This window comes from Gavia stellata, chromosome 14 (genome assembly GCF_030936135.1).
Source record: "Gavia stellata isolate bGavSte3 chromosome 14, bGavSte3.hap2, whole genome shotgun sequence".
Taxonomy (NCBI): Eukaryota; Metazoa; Chordata; class Aves; order Gaviiformes; family Gaviidae; genus Gavia; species Gavia stellata.
Genome location: NC_082607.1, coordinates 20,307,736 through 20,327,941, shown reverse-complemented (window position 1 = coordinate 20,327,941; position 20,206 = coordinate 20,307,736). Strand labels below are relative to the sequence as shown.

General features: G+C 37.5%; 1 protein-coding gene across 1 annotated transcript in view; it reads left to right on the top strand.

Annotated features, from left to right (window-relative positions):
* AMMECR1 (AMMECR nuclear protein 1) overlaps positions 1-20,206 on the top strand; it is a 106,431-nt gene continuing 86,225 nt past the window's right edge. Inside the window, exon 1 of the mRNA XM_059824336.1 lies at positions 1-172. Coding sequence (XP_059680319.1) covers positions 1-172 — 172 coding nt within the window. The remainder of the gene's footprint in view (positions 173-20,206) is intronic.

Genomic DNA, 20,206 nt, shown 5'->3' with positions numbered 1-20,206 from the left:
ATGCTAAAGACCTGCAGCTATTTGCCTTGTACAATTTGCTCATTTCTCTTTATTTCTCTGTTTTCCTGCACTGATCACTTAAAGGACAATCTCTCTTGCAAACAAAATCCCCGGAGCCTGATTAGAGGGACTGAAGGCTCCCAGACACGGATTGCCTGCCAGCCACAGCACGGTAAGGACATGGACACTTTTGGCTAGCCTTGCACTGCAGTTTTTTAAGCTTTGCTGAACGTTTATTTGTGTCCATCGCTTCCAAATCAACACTGCTGGCATGGCAGGCAGTCTCCAGCTCCTGGTCTCCATTTTCATTCCCTAAAATCCTCAGCACTTGTAAGTAACACATTTATACTCACCATCTCTTTGTGTATTCTAGAAATCAATGACTGACACTGATTTTGATCAGTTCCAGGGGTTGGGGTTTTTCCTTACATTTTAGCATCTTTTGGAGATCTGTACTTTGTAATCCTGATTGAAATTGTGGATATTTCTATTGCCTGATCTTCCCTGTTTTATGTATATCGCTAGCCTTATTTAGCTCAGCAAATTATTCAAGCCAGGGAATGGTTTTATGTACAGTAGACTGAAACATTATAAAAAAGACCTGCTACTGCTGATTTACAGTTATACGCATAGCTTTCTTGTCTTGTGTACCGGCTCTGCTATAATACCTTTAAGCTGCCACATAGCAGTGCGCTAACACTACAAAGACATAGACAGCATAAAACCAATGCAGCAGACCGAGCTGTACTAAAAATGAACAGGTTTTATCAAGCAGTTCTTTTTATATATGCTCACAGAAATGCATTAAGAATGGTGAGATTCCAATTTTATAGGACATACTATTTTATTGAAATACTTGCAAAAACAGTTCAACATCCTCAGGGACATTTTACTTATAAATACTACTGCAGGAAGATGAACACAGTACGTGTCTAATGAATGTACAAACCAAATTCTGGGAATATCTGTTGACAGAAATTGGAAAAAGGATTCTTTTGGTCCTTTCCTGTACTTCAGGCTTTTTAGAATAACTGGAATTGCTTTACGCTTTATCCTTTCATGTTCAGTAATACGATGACTGCAAACAGAGAATTCCCCTGAGGGCTTAATGTACATCATCCAAATATTTGACTGCAACTCAGTGTTTGTTGTCCTAGTAAGAGAGGTTTTAGAAAGCCTGACTTTGCACTAGAGGTAGGGAGGCCTTCAGATAGAATAAGCAATCAAAAGCTACCTGTGTCTGCTGCCAGAACAGACAAGAGCATACTGTACAATTGTAGCTCCATAGTATTCCCTATCAAAATGCTTAGACATTACAGTCTGCAGCAGAAACAAAAGTCAGCACGGCCTTTGAAACAGTATTTTAGGAACTTACTCAAACCTCACCTTTCACCTTTTCAATATGGGAGACATATTTGTTCATTTTCTAGCTTGCAAATGTCTCTTGAGTGATTTATAAAACTGGTTGGAGGGATGGGGGAAATGCTGTATGTGCACATGATTGGACTGAAGGTCTTTAAAGCTTTATTTTCAGTATGGGAAAAGTTCTGATGTTGATATGCAAAGAATTAAAAAAAAAAAGCCATCCAGGATAGAATGACTTACAACTCAGAACACTAGAAGCAAAAAGTGAAAACTTACTTAAGGTATCAGTAGATTTAGGATCAGGCTCTGAAAGTGGTATTTTTGCTTCTGAAAGTGTCTCGTCAATTTTGAGACAATTTCTATTATACTGGCTATGTTCCTTCTGAACGTAAGACTGATCTCTGAGTCTGGCTCTCTCCTCCCACTGGTGAATCTCTGCCTCAGTTTCACTGAAGTCACTGAAACTAAATTAGCTTAATGAGAAATACGAATCAATCCTTTAGTTCTTAGTTCCATCTTAAACTCAATCCCAAACGTTAGCACTCAGCTTGTTGGAAATCACATTTCCCAGAGACCACAGGAAGAAAGAAATTATTATAGCTGTATGTGTTTTGCTAAAAGTTAGCAAAGCATTTGATTGTTTACTGTTAACAGAGGAAATGATATGTCATTAGACAACTTAAAAGGCATGCATGTAAATCTAGATCCCATATTTCTCTCTCTCAAAAAAAAAGTTACTCTCAGCACAAACAGAAGTTGATTGAAGGCAGTTCTACCGACAGGACAGGTCTGGGCAGAATTGAGTGTTCTTGGAATTCCATGAAATAAAACTCAATACAGTGATACACCTGTACAGACAGCCATTCAAGTGGTGCTTGTTTGGGCTCATTTTAGGAAATGTCATACTAAATTGTGCCATTGATAAAAATTATTATTAGAAAGACAGTGCATGTTATTTCACAATATGTGCAGAAAGGAACTAATCTGAATAATGAAAAAGCAGATGCCATCTAGGATATATTAACTTTTTATTTTTAAAACACACAGTTGCATACAGGAGCTCTCTGGAAGTTGAAGACCCCATCTTTGTTAGAGAAGGAATATAGACCATGGGGATTAGCAACTCTCCAGACATTCCCAACTGAGGATACACTCATGTCATGTTAATACCCCCTTTTTTTTTTTGTGCATATACATTAAATCAGCCTCACGCAAGATACTAAAGATTAACTGACTCTATAAATGTACTAATTTATAATTCAGCAGCAGCTATGATGCCAGGCACTCCATAACTCATACTTGATGGTCTTTGCCTAGAGACAAGTATATATTACAAAGGGCTAATGGATCTCAATAAGGGCAATGGCTGAAGTGGAACCCATGATGACTTACAGTAGAACTTGTTCTAGAGTCAGAACATGAATCAAAAAGACAATTATTCCTTCACTTGAACAATCACAGAAGTGGGTCCCTCCAATTTTAATGACATCCTCAGACACACACTGAAGTTACAATAAATAAGTTACTGTGCATGAGCACAGCCATGGTAATTGGCCAGTTATATTCTCTTCACCTGACTTTTTTTTTAAAGTTTACTCTTTTCAATTTTAGCTTAAAATGCAGTTAAAAAAGGTTTAATTGGTCCTGCACTACTCTGTAAATGGCTAGACTAAAAGCGCCTACGGTCTCAATAGCTCCATTGACATGCAGTAACTTATTACACTACAACAACCTGATCAGATGCCTGAGCCCTTCATTAAAATTGAAGGAATAGTTTTATTTTTCCTGGCTGTCACTTTGCACCAGACTAATTCTATTAAATCCAGTTGAGGGACTGGGTTGAAAGAGGAATCATCAACAAAAAGTGAATAGTACAAGAATTCTTCAAGAACTAAGTCTGAATTTTAAGTCTCATAGAGGGGGCCTCTGCAACAAAAATCAGGAATACACTGACAAATTTTGCTGGTGATATGTTGGGAGGCAGCATCAGTTTAGAGGAGGAATATCAGAGAGTAACAGAACTAAGAGGAAATGTAGCGGAAATTTAAGGCTCATCGGAGGCAGGAATAAGCAAATGAGGGAGCAGCCCAGAGTGGCAAGCTGCAGACTTGTGTGTGAGGAGGCAGGCACTGGCTTGGCTAGTCCGAGTAGCTCAGCTTTGTCTTCTCCATAGCTGCTGACCCCTGGCAGCACCAGCAGTCCCCAGCCTTCTCCCAGGTGGCAGCAGAAGCCTGAAGATGCTCTGCAGCCCATTTCTCTCTGATCCTCCCATCTCCATTTCTTCCCACATCATCCCACAGCAGGAGTAGGCCTTGGTCTGCTTCTGGTTCTCACCTCAGCCTCTGATAACAGTTAGAGAAGCACACGGAGGTAGTAAGGGCTACCTGGGAGGGATGAGAGAGGGGCTACAGGGCCTAGACAACAGGGTGGGAGTGACACAGGAATGGAGATGTAACAGGACATCCTGGGAGGAGTGTGGGAAGAGATGGGTAGACAAGCAAAGTGCAGCTGCTTCCACCCAACACTTCCCAATGTGATACAGCTGAGAAAAAGACAAATCCATTTTACAGTATGCCACTGAAGATAAAGACACTAGAGAGAGTACAGCACTGATGGCATCCTGTAAGTATGGGTGAGTCCCTATTTGGAATATTATATAGTTCTTGTCACTCACAATACAGAAAGATCAATATGTATCATAACAATGAGCCAGGAATACGAGTACTATTGGTAAAGATATAATCAGGGAAATTAATTATTTAAGATGTATGACAATCTTGGCCCAAGAACAAACAGATACAAATCAAGCATAGCAACTAGAATTAGGAGAATACACTGAAGCAGTGAGATGGGAGCAAGAATCCTAACTATCTTTTTTTTAAGCTGAAGCATGATCAATTACCAAAAGCACCGTATGTTTTTGCAAGTTGCTGCAACACTATAATTGCTCCAGGACTGTTTTCTAGGTCACTGTGATACATGTTAATATAAGTGAGATAAGAATCAGTTCTTGGATGAATGGATAGGTGCTATAATTTACTTTAGCAGATGTTGCTCCTTTTGACGTCAATTGTATCTCTGTACAAAGACTAAGATAACATAGATGTGATAACATCAGCCTCTTTAAGACACACAAATGAAACTAGCACTTTGAGTTAGAGAAGAATGAATGGAGCAAAATTGGTTCTTGTTGATATTCTGAAGAATCCAGGAAATCTGTTATGAGACTGCACAGATTAGGGCATATTGAATGTATTTTAAGTGTAAACAACTACCAAAAAGTTATTTTCATGTTAAGATTTTTCCTCTTTGCCTCAAAAAAAAAGTTGACCTGGTAGTCCAACAGGCTGCCCTCACTGTGGAGGGAGGGGAAGACTGAAAGCATGAGACCCTCACTTCCTTTTCCCCCAGAAGAAAATGAAATTGAATGCCACATGGACGAGAGACAGAGACTATAGTATAGATCTGGACTGATTTGTCTGTTTGACACCAAAGCAACAGACCTCAAGCACCAAAGCTGAAATTTTTGCCAAAAACACATCAGAGTATCATAACTCAGTTTCTATGTAGATTCTACAACTGCCATATAGATTACAGTATGTTTGACTTGTATACTTCAGAGGTCTTTTCACAGGCTGCAGTTTATCAGTAAAGAAAAGGCTCTAAGCAGCCTTCAACAAATCAGCATTCCTGTTGCAATTAACCTTTAGAAATGGATGGTTGTTCTTTTCAAATTAACTTTTGAAAGATACCCTTGCAAAATTTATGACTGACATTCCATCCCTAAAACTAGAATCAGTCACTGCAAGTTCCGTAATATTCAGGTATTTAAATTATCTTGAGATTGTAAGACAGTGAGCTCTCACAGCAGCAACAGGGAGTACAATATATCAAACAGATCCGTTTAAAGATGAGATGTCTGAGGCTACATAAAACAGTGTCTACAAGAAACAGTTCAACTGCAGTCACTGGGTAATTTTACCATAACTGCACTGAAAAGAAATAAATCCATTGGATGAAAAGACTAGAGTTCTGGCATTTCAGATATCTAATTTGTTGCCAAAAAATAAGTAAAATTGTTCAAACAGGTAAGCTGGGTACTTCAAAAGGCTACCTATATAAAGACTGACTTAGTTGAATCACTTAATAATTTTCCTTAAAACTAGTTGGAAAAACAAACCATTGTGATTAACGTTTCATGAATTTCAGTGATAATGCTTTGTAGTCTGCAAGATGGATAGATATAACCCCTGATACCACCTTTTGGTTTTCTAGACATTGGCTCCAGTTAAACACAGCTGCAATAGACTCCTTAACCTTCCCCATCAAATCTGTCAAACTTTCTTTAGTCAGCTCTAGTGGATATTTCTCTAATCTTGCTGATTCTTGATTGACTTTGGTTTTACTACATATGATGGTCAGGCCAGCAATCATAAGAAAGAGAACCATTAGCAAAGGCATCTAAAAATGGTATTCATTCTTGAAAGTCCAAGCCCAAGTCACTAAGGCAAGTCACTGACAGATACTAAGGACATACAGGAGATCCTAACTCAGCTTCTCATTGCGCAATATCATTGTGTGTTGTCAGACACTGGAACAGGCTGCCCAGGGAGGTGGTGGAGTCACCATCCCTGGAGGGATTTAAAAGAGTGTGGATGAGGCGCTTAGGGACATGGTTTAGTGGTGGACTTAGCAGTGTTAGGTTTACGGTTGGACTTGATGATCTTAAAGGTCTTTTCCAACCTAAACAATTCTATGATTCTATGATCATTTCCTCTGCCACCTTCTGTTAGTAATTGAAGTCACTAACTTTAGATAAAGCTAGATAAAGTATACAAACTCAAAGAATATAATACATCAATGCAGCAATGGTCTACTAAATGTAAATGCTAGTTTTAACAAGGATAACAAATGCAGGCAAAATTTGGCTCTCATTAACACTGTCTCTCATTTATGCTGTGACTGTGTCTTTCGTGATGCCAGACACAGTATTCAGCTGTGTCCTCAAAATCTGAAGGTATAAAAGCATTGAAACAAATAATTTTTCTGTTTGCAAAGGAAAAACAAAAGGCCCTAGCTAGGAAAGAGGAAAGAGATTACTACCACTAAGTATGAGAAGGCCTTCAGGTAAGATACTGATCTAGTCATATTTATGTCTAATAATTTAACCATTTTAGAGTTAGATAGAAACAAATGATATTTCAGTCTTGCAGAGCACGCTGACATCACACAGCCCCCAAATTTAGTTCTTCCATGTAGTTTGTCTGGGCTGGTGTTATTAATAGGCACACTGAAATGGGAACTTCACCCTGGCTCTGCTTTGACTCACTGAATGGCCTTGGGCATCACATAACCTCTGTCTCCAGTTCTCTATCTGCATAATGCATTTGTCTATCTAGTGACTTTACAGAGTCATGGGGAAAATAAATGAGCCACTTCACAGAATTTTTAGATTGCAGTATACTGGCTTCCCTTATAATCCCTGTCCCATATATTTCCTGAATTTTAACATAAACTTGCCTTTTTCATGAAGGCAACCAAACTGTTTAAACAGAAGGAAGAACTACTTAAAAATTCCAAATTCAGCCTCCTAGGATTAGTACCTTGAAGTAAAAGAATGGAACTGTAGTCACATAACAAAGCTTGTAGCCTCACAGCCCAAAATACTTTATTTGGTGATGCTTTTAAAAAAGCTCGTCACTGTTCAGGGGAACGGGAAGAAAGAAGGAAGCCTAATTTCTCACCTTGCAAACAAATAACAGATAAGATGGTAAGTAAAAGCTGCACTGCAAAGTATGGATGGAAGAATCTGTCAACCAATCTCCGTTATTAAACTGGCAGGGAAAAGAGCTATATTATTTTGGAATCCAAACTGGCTCTGCATGCAGGACAGTCATATGCATTTGACTGCACCAGAGGACATAAATCCTCAGTGTGGCTGAGATGATTTGCCCAAAGGTAATCGAGTTAGTTATACGCTTAGTTAATTTTTTTCCTGTTGTCCATTGAAACTATTCAAATTTTCTAGCCTTCTCTAGATTATAACTTCTCTGTTCCAAGTCTGACCCTTTCTGTCTTAAAGAGAGAAAGACCCCCTCCCGCCAAGGAAGCCCCTGAGGGGACTCTTAAGACGTTGACATGCAATACTCAGATGTTCATTTATTTGTAATGGGAGCCTAAAGTAGATGCAAAAATAAATTATAGAGTCATCTGACATTAGTTTAAAATGCAAAGATGGACAAAGCAAGCACATAAATTATCAAAAGTTGAATAGTTCAACACTGATTATTGCATCAGAGAATGCCAGGAGATAATCTCCATGCTGCACATTGACGAAATCCAGACATTAGGCTAACTACTGATGCCTCATTAGATACAAGCGATTTAATCTTTCAAGGTGGTATTCTTTGGATGCTTACTCATCCATCACTTTCTTACTTTTTCTTATGACTTGATTTACTCTTTGCTTGGATTAGGGTCTAGATCAAAAACAGACAGGAGTGTAAGGGAACATTTATAATGCTGGGATACATGAGACATACGTGGTACAGCGTTGCCTTAACTAACTGAGCAGTGAGTTCTTCCCCAAACTTAGGCCCTCTCAGCTATGCTAACCAGGAGCACGGACCTCCAGATAGCACAACTCCCAAGGAATGGTAAATGCCATTCCATTTCTAATTATATCACTACTGAACAGTGAGAAAAAATAATGTATTACTCAAACAGGGCTGCATGTAGCTATGTATGAATGCATAACAGATGCCTTGTTGGAAGTGCCTTGTCCACTCCACAAGAAAAAAGAATTCAGAGCTCCAATCTAACTCACAGTTTGTGTCCTTGTGGAACTTGGCAACAGGACAAGGAAAAAAACTCTAAAGCTGATCTAATCACTAATAATGACATAATTATTATGATATAACTACAAATTTATGATATATCTAGTCTGACAACGCTATTTTGGGATAATAGTTCAAACGAGGATGCAAAAAATCCAAGGTCTAATTCATTCCCAGGGTAAACTGGCAGTATTCCTGTTGACTTCAATGGGAGATTTACTTGTTCACCCCAGCTCTAATTTTGGGTCAGCATCTTTCCAATATTTAGGATTGAGTTGCACCAGCCTAAGAACTACTCACTTTTAAATCCAAAGCAAGCATCTCCAGGGAGTTGGGGGAAAGGCATATTTTCATGTAAGTATCTGCATTTAGGCAGAACATTTAGATTTACTGTTATTGGAGTAACTTATCCATATAAAGAGAAAAGTTCTTAAAAAAATAAAATTAAAAAGCCTCAGAGGCAGAGCAGCAAGAGCCAGCCTAAAATATCTGTGTGACTCTTTTATATCCAGATAACCCGAAAGCAAGACTCAAAAGTTGCTTAATGGCTAAGCAAAATGAAGTCTAACATACAATTCAATGGCAATGGCTCTGAATGTCAGATGGAAAAAGGTACAAATCCTTAGCAAAAAGAGAATGAAAGATAATGGGAAATTTGGGTACATAGAGCCCTCCACCATGATCCTGACTAGTAGACAGGTTTACTGCAGAGGAAACTTGCGGTCATGTTAAGCTGAGGAAAGAATAGGAGGAGTCCCTCAAATAGAGAATAATGAGCAAGAAAGAACAGGCAGAGCCTTAGATATATGTGATCTGCTTGGGTTGTGTAAGCAATAATAATAAATTAAAACATTAAATCACAATGAAATGTTTCTACTTTTTTGTTTTGCAGGAAACAGGATTTTGTTTTCATTGTGATGCAACCAAATGAGTTTCAAACCAGCAAAATTTCCTGAGGAAGGGAAATTTTGAGTTGTGCTCTGCAAAATACTTTAGTCATGTTAGTGTGTAAATTGCAGTAAAACACAAAAAGATACTCCACCCTACTGCAACCCAAACTGTAACAGCAATGAGGCTAGAGGATTTGTAGTAGCCCACAGCCAACCCAAAAAAGTATTGCAACAGAAAGTTCTTGATCCTGGAGAATATACTTCACCATAGGTTGGGCTATCTTTAGAATTGCTGTGATGATAAAGCATGTATTTAGATACTTTACTGTATTATCTGAGTGATTTTTCCACAGAGTAGCTCTATGAAGGGAAAATGAAGAGAGAACTGAGGCAGCCAAGTTGTCCATTATGTCTTCTCAGAAGACTAAAGAGTGAATCATTTATGATTAGTTCGATAAGCAAAACCACTGGTTTTAGAGCTTAGCTATAAATACATTTTTTTATGTGGTTATTGATTTACTATTTAATGATGGTTGGTTAAAAGATGAGGTTGCCCAAGATCTGTAGCCATTACCATTAAACGATAAGTGCCTAGGACTTGTGGATAGGTGCTGTTTATTGACTTTGATATATTGCATAAATATTGTGGCCGTACCTCAATGACTCAGTCAGGTCGGGATATATTGCTCAAAACTCTCTACAAATGCCAAACAAGTGAAATCCCTGAATCAGTATTTTATATATTAAAACATAAAAAGTAATACAAGTTTTATAAAAGCACAGGACTTGGACAGTAGTTTCTGAACTGCTAGGTTACTTTCAATAATGATCACCTAAATTTTCATCCACTGTAACTATAGCTTCTCATCAAAAAGAAAAGAAATCGACTGGGCTCCATTGCCTAAATAGTACTGCAAGTTTCTGCCACTAGAGTGTGTCAAGGCATATGTGAGGACTAAACCTCTTCATACTCCGTATCCTTGAATCCAAACTAGTGCCATAGCATTAGACAAAGACAAGCAGCTTGAATGTACCATTTTTCTGATTTCCTGCTTGACTGCTAAAACTTGTCTTAAAGGTTATACTATTGAGAAAAGGTCTCACCCCATTACTCTGTTTATGCTGGGCATAGGGATTTTCATATGAATACTGAACAACACAGGCATCCAGAACCAGCCCAGCCAATTTTAAGATCCATTACACTGTGCCTGTGTTTTCAGTTCAATGTCAATGAAATATCCCTTCCAGGCTAAGAGTCTTCCTTTGATGCAATACAATAACCCTGTTATTTTGTATTGAAAAGTCAGCACACCCAGTCAATGTATGTAAATCTGTCCCTCCCTTCTCTCTCTGCTGCATGTGTGCAGTTGAACAGTTGCAGCAAAATTTGGGAAAAAAAACCCTACATACCTATGCAAAAACTGAAAATCTGCTGTTGTGCTGAGAATGGAGATGCTCTGCTATATTTAAGAAATCAATTTGAAGAGAAACTATAAAAACACCTCTCTCTGATAGTAAAAAAAAAAAATTCAGAACAGTTAAAATTAGAAATGCGTAGGCATAAAGCATTGCCAGTATCAAACAGAATATGTTGAAACATACACATTTGGAAATGCTAAAAATCAGGTTCTGCCTCCATACTTTAGTGAATCAAGGCTCAGCCCCTTCTCCATCTGTAAAACTGCACTGACAGCACTCCCTTCGTCTCGCTTTTTGCTCATTTTTGTCTCTTCGGATTGCGAACTCTTATTAGCTGTTTTGATTACAGAGGCTAGCTCTTAGTAATAGTTTTTCATTGTCCATAGTGACACCCTCTTGCTGAAGATTTTAGCTACTAGACCAACCCTATTAACTAGTCTTTAAAATACATTAAAAAAATTTTAAAAAAACCCCAACACCTAAACAACTACCATATGAGAGATAGGAATCCTACACACAAATGTGTAGTCACATACATGCTCAAATGGTGTTCTGAATGGAGACATGTAGCACTCGATTTTGTTATCTAATTTACTTGCCTTAGGAAAGGTCTGCTAAGCCTTTCTTGGAAACTGTATCAGCTTTCTGAGCTTCCAAAGGTCCACAGTGTTGTAGTGACAATGATGACTGAGCAAAACACCTTCTGAAATCCTTAAGGATCCTTCCAAGTCAGCCACACAGGGTCAATACAAATAATGATAGAAGAACCCCAGATCTGAAAATTTAGCCTTTGAGTTGCCCAGATCAGCCTGAGAAAAAGACAAGAGTCTGACTGGGCACCTGGAGTTCTCATCTCCTGCTCTGTAACTTTACATGAAAATTTTAAATGTCGTATTTATTTGAAATGAACTGGTGGCTGACAAGAGAACAAGGAACATTAAAGAGAAGAATAGGAACACAAAGTATAAGGAAAAGATCTGTGACTGTTAAGGTCTCTCTTATTCAGTGTATACTAAGCTAATGATATGTTAGGTAGGTATCCCACAATCACATCAGAACTAAGAGATCCTTCTTTTCACGTGTAGCCTGCTGAAATCACAAATCCTTGCACACTACATTTTCGTTCTGAAGAACAGGAGTACAGGACCCGCAGAGTATGCAGCAAGGCTCAGGGTCTAACACTGGTACAGCACAAGGGAGGAACTATTATCCTTAAACGCTAACAGAGGTGTAAGCAAATGTCTTTTCACAAGTCACCTGAAAATTATCAGGATAGTGTCTCATGAAGATTTCATAAATAGAGCTGAGCAAGTGAAGTTTTCTCCAGTTCAATAACGAAACCAAAAAGTCAGAAAGAAGCAAGCAGAAACCTCAGTTCACATAGAGCTCACACAGAATATTTTTTTTCTTACAAAATAAAAAACGAGTCATTTTAATTTGGGGTAAAACTGAAATATTACATTTCATTAAAAATAAAACATTTCATGCCATTTAAAAAAAAGTTACTTTTTTATTTAGAATAATTTTGCAGTGGAAAATGGTTTTTCCGTTTCAAAATATGAAAAATTTCATTTTAAGAATGTTAAAATATTTCCTTTAAAAACTGAGAAAATGTTTTCATATTTTTCCTATTATTTCACTTGAAACTACTTGTTTAGTTCAACCTAATCTCAAAAATGGCCCCAGTCCTTTCAAACCTCTGTTATCCTAGGAATTTAAAAATCATTCAAAATTTGTGTCCTGCTCTATTCATAAATTTAAGCAACATTTTGAGCCTATGATCTTGGAAAAGGAACTATTCAAGACCCTTTCTAAAATACCTTTCTGTTGCCTGCCACTGTGTCCCTAGTTGATACTGCTTGTACCCTTGTGCAGCAGTAGCTCTACCCTCACCGTAGCAGAGTCCCTCATTAAACATTTTCTAGAATTAGAGTGTGAAGGCTAGAAAGTGAACTTGCTGCTTTTATAAAGAGGGAAGAACACCCAGGAGAAGGTATTTAAATTATGTCCTGAGGCAGAATGAAGTTGATTTATGTCAGGGATTATTTTTATCTCTCCAGTCAACTAGAAGTTATGCACCAAAGTCTGCATAGGCACAGACACGCAGCACTGTTTTGTACCAGACTCTGACAGTCTTTGAAAAGAAAGGAAACTTAACAGCAGGCGGAGCTCGGCCCTTCTGCAGCCCTTCGTGGGAAGGGTTCCCCAGGCCAACCCCCCAGGAGCGGGCTCCCTGCTCAGGTGGGCACCACATCTACCCACTTTGCACGGCTCAGGTGATACAAGCCAGACTTCGCCTGCAGTTTGCCAGAGGAAGGAGACTGTTGGGTTTGGCTCCTGCATCCACCCCTCCACAATTGTCCTGGCATAATGATGACAGAAAAATGGGATGGTTATGGCAGAATCCCATACTCCATTCTTCACTCGCATACTGCCACTAAACATCTCTAATCTGTGCTGAGAACAGGGTAGCTGAACCATGAACACCAGGGATCTTTCTCCCTCCTTTTTGGGCTGGCTCTGACACAGGAAAGAATATATTCTTCCACCCCTGAGACCTCAATCCAAAGCCCACAATCTCTCCACTGACTTCAAAAATCCTTGGATAAAACCTTAACCAATTATCTCTGCAGAATAACAAAAGGAAAACAAACACAAAACCCCACAACTGTGAAATGACCTCTGGAAGAGGAATGGCTATTTCTTCAAGATTTTTTTCTTTGAAAAAAGGCAGTGTATTTACCGAGTTTTTAACATGTAGACGCATGTATTCAGTTGCCTGAAAGAACGTGATCTAAAACATTAAACCTCTGCATTTAATTTTCATGGATATAGAAGGAAAATCAGTAAAAAGCTGCTAGAATAAAAAAATAGAGCAAATGTTTCCAAGCAGCCTACTAAAATAAATAAATTACTTGGATTTTAAAATCCTCTTGCAGTGTTCGAAATACAAACATTGCACCACATTTCCAGTGCTTGCAAGCAAGAACAAATTCATTATAAACTAACATAAAACTACATTTTCCTGTATCACTGGTGAACAAGCAGTGACGTACAAGCTCATAAATAACAAATTTAAATGCATTTGTACGTTAATATATGTAATGATATATATAGCTGAATTTTATTCATCTAGTGAATGTAGTTCCTAAATTACAGAGGGTAAGGAACTAATTGGATTCTCCTCATCTTGTCTGTTGGCTATGAGCAGCATACTGTGCGTTCCCGAGAGATGAGAAAGAAAAACTCTCTGGAAAAGGAAGGAGTTACACCCAGAAGCCACCAAGTAGCTTGAACTTATGATGAGGAGCTTTTTATCGTCTTTCTTCTTTTACATTTCCTAAGTAAAAATAGTACTTATTTTAAGAGACCCCCCCATCCTTTGAAACAAATACAATTGAGAATCAGTGAGATATATTTTCAAGAAAAATATAATTATCAAAATAGTAGCTAAAAGAAATAGTTCTTAGAGCAACTCACATACTTTAATCCCATTGAAATTTCAGACAGCACAGCTTCACAGGAGCTAAGATGTGATTTTACATTACTTAATACAAGTGTAGAGATGCAGTGGATATATGTGTTTTCCTAATGAACCTACCTCTGAGTTCTTGACATTTTGAATCAGAGCAGCAAAAAGCACTGGGACATAAGATGGGGTAATGCAAAAATAAAAAAATTTAAAAATAAAAAAATTCTGTACATGTTTTCTGCTAAATACGTGGTATATACATACTACACTCACAAGCTTTATTCCTTTCTTGGCATGAATTTTTATGGCAACATTACGTGGAAGCAGAACAGAAAGATTAGAACATATATTACAGATTTAACACATATAAATAGTATTCTGCAAACTAAAATCAAAAAATTATTCTGAGTCCTATTTTATAGTTGGTTATCTTTTTTCCTGTTACGAGAGGAATCTCATATCACTCCTATGAGATAATGACATCTAATAAGAGCAGATGAAATTTGCACAGCAGTTTGCAAGAGAGAGAACTATTTTATAATCTCCATTTTACATAAACAAAGCTGATAATAGCAAACCTTCTGGTGAATAAATTATTAGCAATTAGCCTTAATTTGGGTAGTGCATACTATTGGAGCATTTCAGTGGTAGACAAATGCAATTTGAGAGAGGTTTGTTCTCTGGCAGTAAAATAACAGGCTGAGGTCACTAAACAAACGTCTGAAATGCAGTGTATTATTAGTATTTCAATCACTGCCAATTGCCTTTACTTACTATAATTATTGTTTCATAAGATTTAGAACAAACATGTTTTGCTATCTGCTACAAGACAACATATCACAAATTGAGGTGATTCAAATTGAGACTTGTCTTACTGCAAGCACATTCTGAAGCCAAGACTTTAATCCTAATATAAATTATTCACATCTCCTCACAACTGTACATGTTTCCTTTAAAAAATAAAATAAATCTTGTATGAATTTTGCCCTTTCTTCTCAGAGATGGCTGCTCCTCTGATTCTCTTAGTCAGGACTCACCCATTCCAAGTGTTAATCCCTTTCTACCACTTTTCATTTCCTAATTTTCCAAAAGGAATCTTAGTGACCACAGTTGTATGATTTTGTCAAAAGTAACTAATTTACAGCTTTCTACAAGCTTCGTGGAGTGGATTCCCTTTTTCCACAGAAGGGTGATGCAACAGGCCACCCTGTTTTACCTAGCAAATTAAAAGCAAACATTGGAGTATCTTGCAATCTAATGCGTTGGTAATGAACAGAAAACTACCTGATAATGTTTCTCATGATAATTTTTTCCACACTGATGTTGGATGATGGCCAGCAGTGGCCTTGCTGAGGGAGCATATGGTGACAGATGACGTGACATTGACTTTAGTGACTTACCCAACATTTTTAAAGCAGACTGTCTTTTGATGTCCTAACTTCTAAGCAGTTATAGTAAGACAATGCCATCAGATTTTTATAAGTAAAAAGTACATACACTTTCCATTGTTGTCAGTTCGAGAGCTGTCAAAGCATTTCTCTTCTTGTGCACTTGTTTATAATAACAATTACCTCAAATATTGTCAATCGTAAATACATTGTAATATTAATGCTGTATAAACAAGTAACTATCTTTCTAACAGATGTTAAATGTTTTAAAATAGAAACTTCTAAAGTTACGTAAGAAATGCATTCGTAATGTATCAGCTTTCCAAAAAAAACCCCAAACAAACCTGCAAAGTTTTAATTTATCTTTCAGGGGGAAAAAAGGTGTATGTAGGATAGTTAGCATGAATGGCTATTATTATCTCCTTGGTCTTGGAATCTATGAATGTATGAATACAACGGTTCATACCACTCACTTCATACATTGCAGATAGAACAGGTTTCCTGCATTGTCCTCATGGGGCCCATAAGAACTGAAGCTCTGCATTAAGGCAATAATTGTAATCAAACCACATACTTCAGCCAGCAATCCACAGGACTCAGGAAGGAGTTTGTTTCCCTGATGCACAATTAGTTTCCCTGATACACAACTAGTCTTTATCTATTGGATTTAGGTTTGGGTATTTTTCACCTTCCTCTGAAGCATCAGTTCAGCCCTAGTTGTCTGGACATACATCCAAACTCTGCCCACCCAGATCAAGTCAGAAGTTCAATGAGATAGTACCAACAGAATTTTAAAAATTAAAAGCAATGTAATTTAGCAGTGTATAAATCATATTCTTCCACTGGCAGCTATGCAACTTCCAAAGCTCATCTGGTGATTCTTGTTCCAAAGCAGAAAGAAATAATTTTATCTTCATGTAACAGTTTCTCAAATAATTCCACAAACTTTGTATAGCACAAGTGCCTTTTCTGTTATTCTGATTCATTTTTCCCTAGTAGTGACAACTATGTAAGTAGGACTAGAAAAGTGTACTATTATGTTACAGAATTCTGTTTTGGTTACTATATTTCTAGTCTTCGTAACCCTTTTCATGACTGTACAGCATGGCCCTCACCCTCCACAATCCTGAGACCCTTCCCTCTCTACTTCTTCCCTACTCTCCATTTTTTTATGATCACATTTGACACAGCTTCTTTTCCTCCTGATATCAGCATGACAACACAGTTGATGGCAACATAGCTGTGTTAAGAGTCTGGGCTGCTGCTAAGGAGAGAGGAACTTGGGAAAACATGGTAGCAATGTGACTTTAAAATCTATATGCACACAAGGTCTTTCACACATCTCCTTACCTCTATACTGGCAAGAGGAATACAGAAGTCACATATGGCATTGTTTCTCTTTTCCTTGGATAACCAAGGAGGGCTACCCATGGGGTCACAATTCATACAGAAAATCGCAGTCTTCTTCACTCCACCTCCATAAAGACTATCAAGATCACATGTAAGATTTGGGGAGACAAGAATTCTGCATCTCTTTAGGTGCTGATAGCACTTAGAACAATCTTAATTTGATCTACTACTGATCCCTTTTTTTTTTATGTCCTTGGTGCAGGCAGTTCAAAGAACAGGATTTTCCTTATCCTCCTTCTCCTCTGCAAGTCCTCTGTGTTGTTCTCTGAACTTTGTTCTCAGCATCTCTTACTTCCCTCTCTGTCTGGCAGACAAGGCAACCTTTGGGACCCTTGTGCTCTTAGTGTCACCACAGGGCAGAGGTTACATAGAAGAGGTTATTCATAGAAGAGCTGTCTCCTGCCAGGCTGTCAGTGGTATGCTAATGTGACAGCTGGGCAAGTATTTGAGAATGTCACTTCTGGCAAAATAACTGTCCTGAACGTTATTTGTCATATATACAACCACATATCCATCAACAAAACAACCCTACAAAATTCAGCTTTAATATATATTTCCAATGAGATGCCCACAGGCACTTATAACATGCATACATGTCAGTAGCCATATGTGTGGTAATCCTCTTCTTTATACACATACCCAGCATAATCCTTTCAGGCACCATATATCTAATCTGTATTCTCTGCTTTGGAAGCAAGATTAATCTAAAATTTCAGAATTAATTCAGATGCATTAAATAGACTATGAATCCTCATTACTTTGGCTACCAAGCAGTTAAAGCATGTGGCAAATGACCAAATCATCAATCTGCCATTCCGTTTCAGCTATATGCTGTGCTACCATTTCATTTCAGGTTCTTCAAAGCCCTGCAGCTGAACTACAACCGGGTATTTAATGCAGAATTGTATCTTTTGGGGGAATGTGTTATTTTTAAATGCTTAATAATTATGAATTCATTTGCCATTCTTTTTATAAGCAGGGGATCATAATGAACTCATCTGTTATTCATGTGAATGTCAAATGTGTTCCCACAGGAGTTTTATTCTAATTCACTATTAGTTAGTGGACTCATAAAATAAAATTCTATCCATTTTTTACTCTGAACATGTAACGCTTGGTAATTGTTCATCAAAGGGCAAATGTAATATTTTTCTTTGATAACTTCCAGTTCTGATTTAACCAAGTAAAGAACTAGGTTTAAAGTAAGGGTACCTTTAGAAACAGTTAGAAGTAGATTTGGTAAGCTGTGAGTCTTCCATTTAAAATGCAATGAATGAGATTATCATAAGCTAGTATTTAAAAATGTAGACGTATTCTACTATAAGCATACATGCTTGAACTACATGTATTTAACATAACAAGACAAACAGTACCCCAATATGTAATGCCTAATGATAGACACATTTTTAGTATTCATAAGGTGATCACAAGTTTTCATGCAGCTGTTCCATTGCAATAGAAAATTTAGAGGTGAGATACTTACAGGTCACCGCAGGATTTGAATGTGATGACACTGGACGGTGGGACTTTGACCTGTGAAAACAAACACAACCTAAGCAATAGAAAAACAGAGAACTCAGACTTTGATTTGGTTTTTTTCCAGGGAGTTAAATACATGGGGGTTTTTTAATGAAATTATTTCCAAATTTCTTCTAAATCCCTAATCTAAACTGGATGTTAGCTGTAAGGACTTACCCCATGTAATGATCGCCCTGAAGTATTTCAGCAACAGTTCCTTAGATCTGACATGCTGTGCAAGGCTTCTCCTCAAGTATGTCACAGTGACTCTTCCAATCTTGAAACGCTCTTTAGAAATGCTAGGCAAAATGAATGGATTATTACAAAGATGCATTTTCAAGGGAGATGGTAACAAATCCAGAATCCCATTTGTAATTGAAACCACTAGATTAATATATTTATAGTTTTACTTTGAAATATACAACCAAAGGAGTTCTTTTTTTCAGTTGAAGTAACAGAAGAGTGTTTTTAGTGTTAAGAATTATCTCAATTATTTTTTTCTGCATGGAAATGGTCATTTCCTCAAATCAAATTTACAGTGTTTCAATCAAAATATGTTACCCCTGTGCAATCTCTGGCAGTCAGTAGGTTATTAGAATATTAACCGTGAAGAAACCATTGAGAAAAACAAGCATGCGAACCAAAGCTCAGATGCAAATCTTGATGATCACAGATATTTCTGTATGTTAAAGATTGTAACTTCACATTTTATAATGGTTAGCAGAAAAACATAGAAAGCAACAGTACTTCCCTGAATGCTATGACTTCTTTCATAGTTGAAGAAATACTATTTACTTTACTCTTTTAAAACACTTCTTACTTTATTTAAATAATGATCACGTTAAAAACAAAAGGTTTGTCTTTAATTGCTGTAGTGCCAGATAGGAGGGACTGAGTTATATAGATAATGTGAAAACAGGATTATCAGAAATAGTGAATGAAAGGAAGAGTACACAAGAGGGCTAACACTACCATGCCAAGAACTGGGTGAAACTTTGTTGACGCTTGCGTGTTTATCAGTTGCTTTTTTTTCCAAATGAACATCATGTATTTATTTTATACATTAAATAACTGTGACAAAAATTATCACCACCAGTAGGCAGCCTGAAGGCCCTTCCCTAGCATGAGTATACAAATGTGGGAGATAAGAACGAGAAGACATACAATTTTGTTTAATGGAATTTGTGTGTGCATGGACATGTATCTATATAAATACCACTTTCCTTGAAAGCAGAGGATAGCTCAGGAGACCTAGGAACAGACAAATCATTCATCAGTTTACAAGAGAACCTACAGGTTTAAAAGGTCTGATTTTGAACTCATCATTCTGTAACGGTGAAATTCGATTGACTTCATTGGAGTAATTTGATTTATACGTGTCTGAGAGGAGAACTGACTTTTGCAATAGAAAGTACATTAGAAAATATGTTGGAGAACATGAATTCTACAGAAAGGGAACAATAAAACTAGGAATAAGTAACTATGAATAAGTGAGATACCGAATGCTACCAATTCCCACAGATTCAATTTTATTCAGAAGTTTGCAGGACTGGGGGTTCGGGCTTGCTAGTCTCCTCTAAAGCCTTAAGGATACAAGAAAGAGTTACGGATGTGGTGCACATGAGCTGTTTGGCTTTTGCTACCACACTCAAAAGAAAAAAAAAGAAGTATCTGCAGGACTGAATACCTGAAACAGAGAGGGGTGAGGGTGAGAGGCGACTCCAAAGTGCCATGAGGATCAGCCTTACTGGGGCTGCACTCACAAACTGCCGATGATGAAAGTAACAACTGCAACAAGATAGGTTTTGCTGGAGCCCTGCTGGCTTTTTGCCACAAAGGGTAACATCTGCTATTAATTAACGTTCTATTTATATCTCTAGGCTCTTTTAAGACAATGTATTTAGTGCT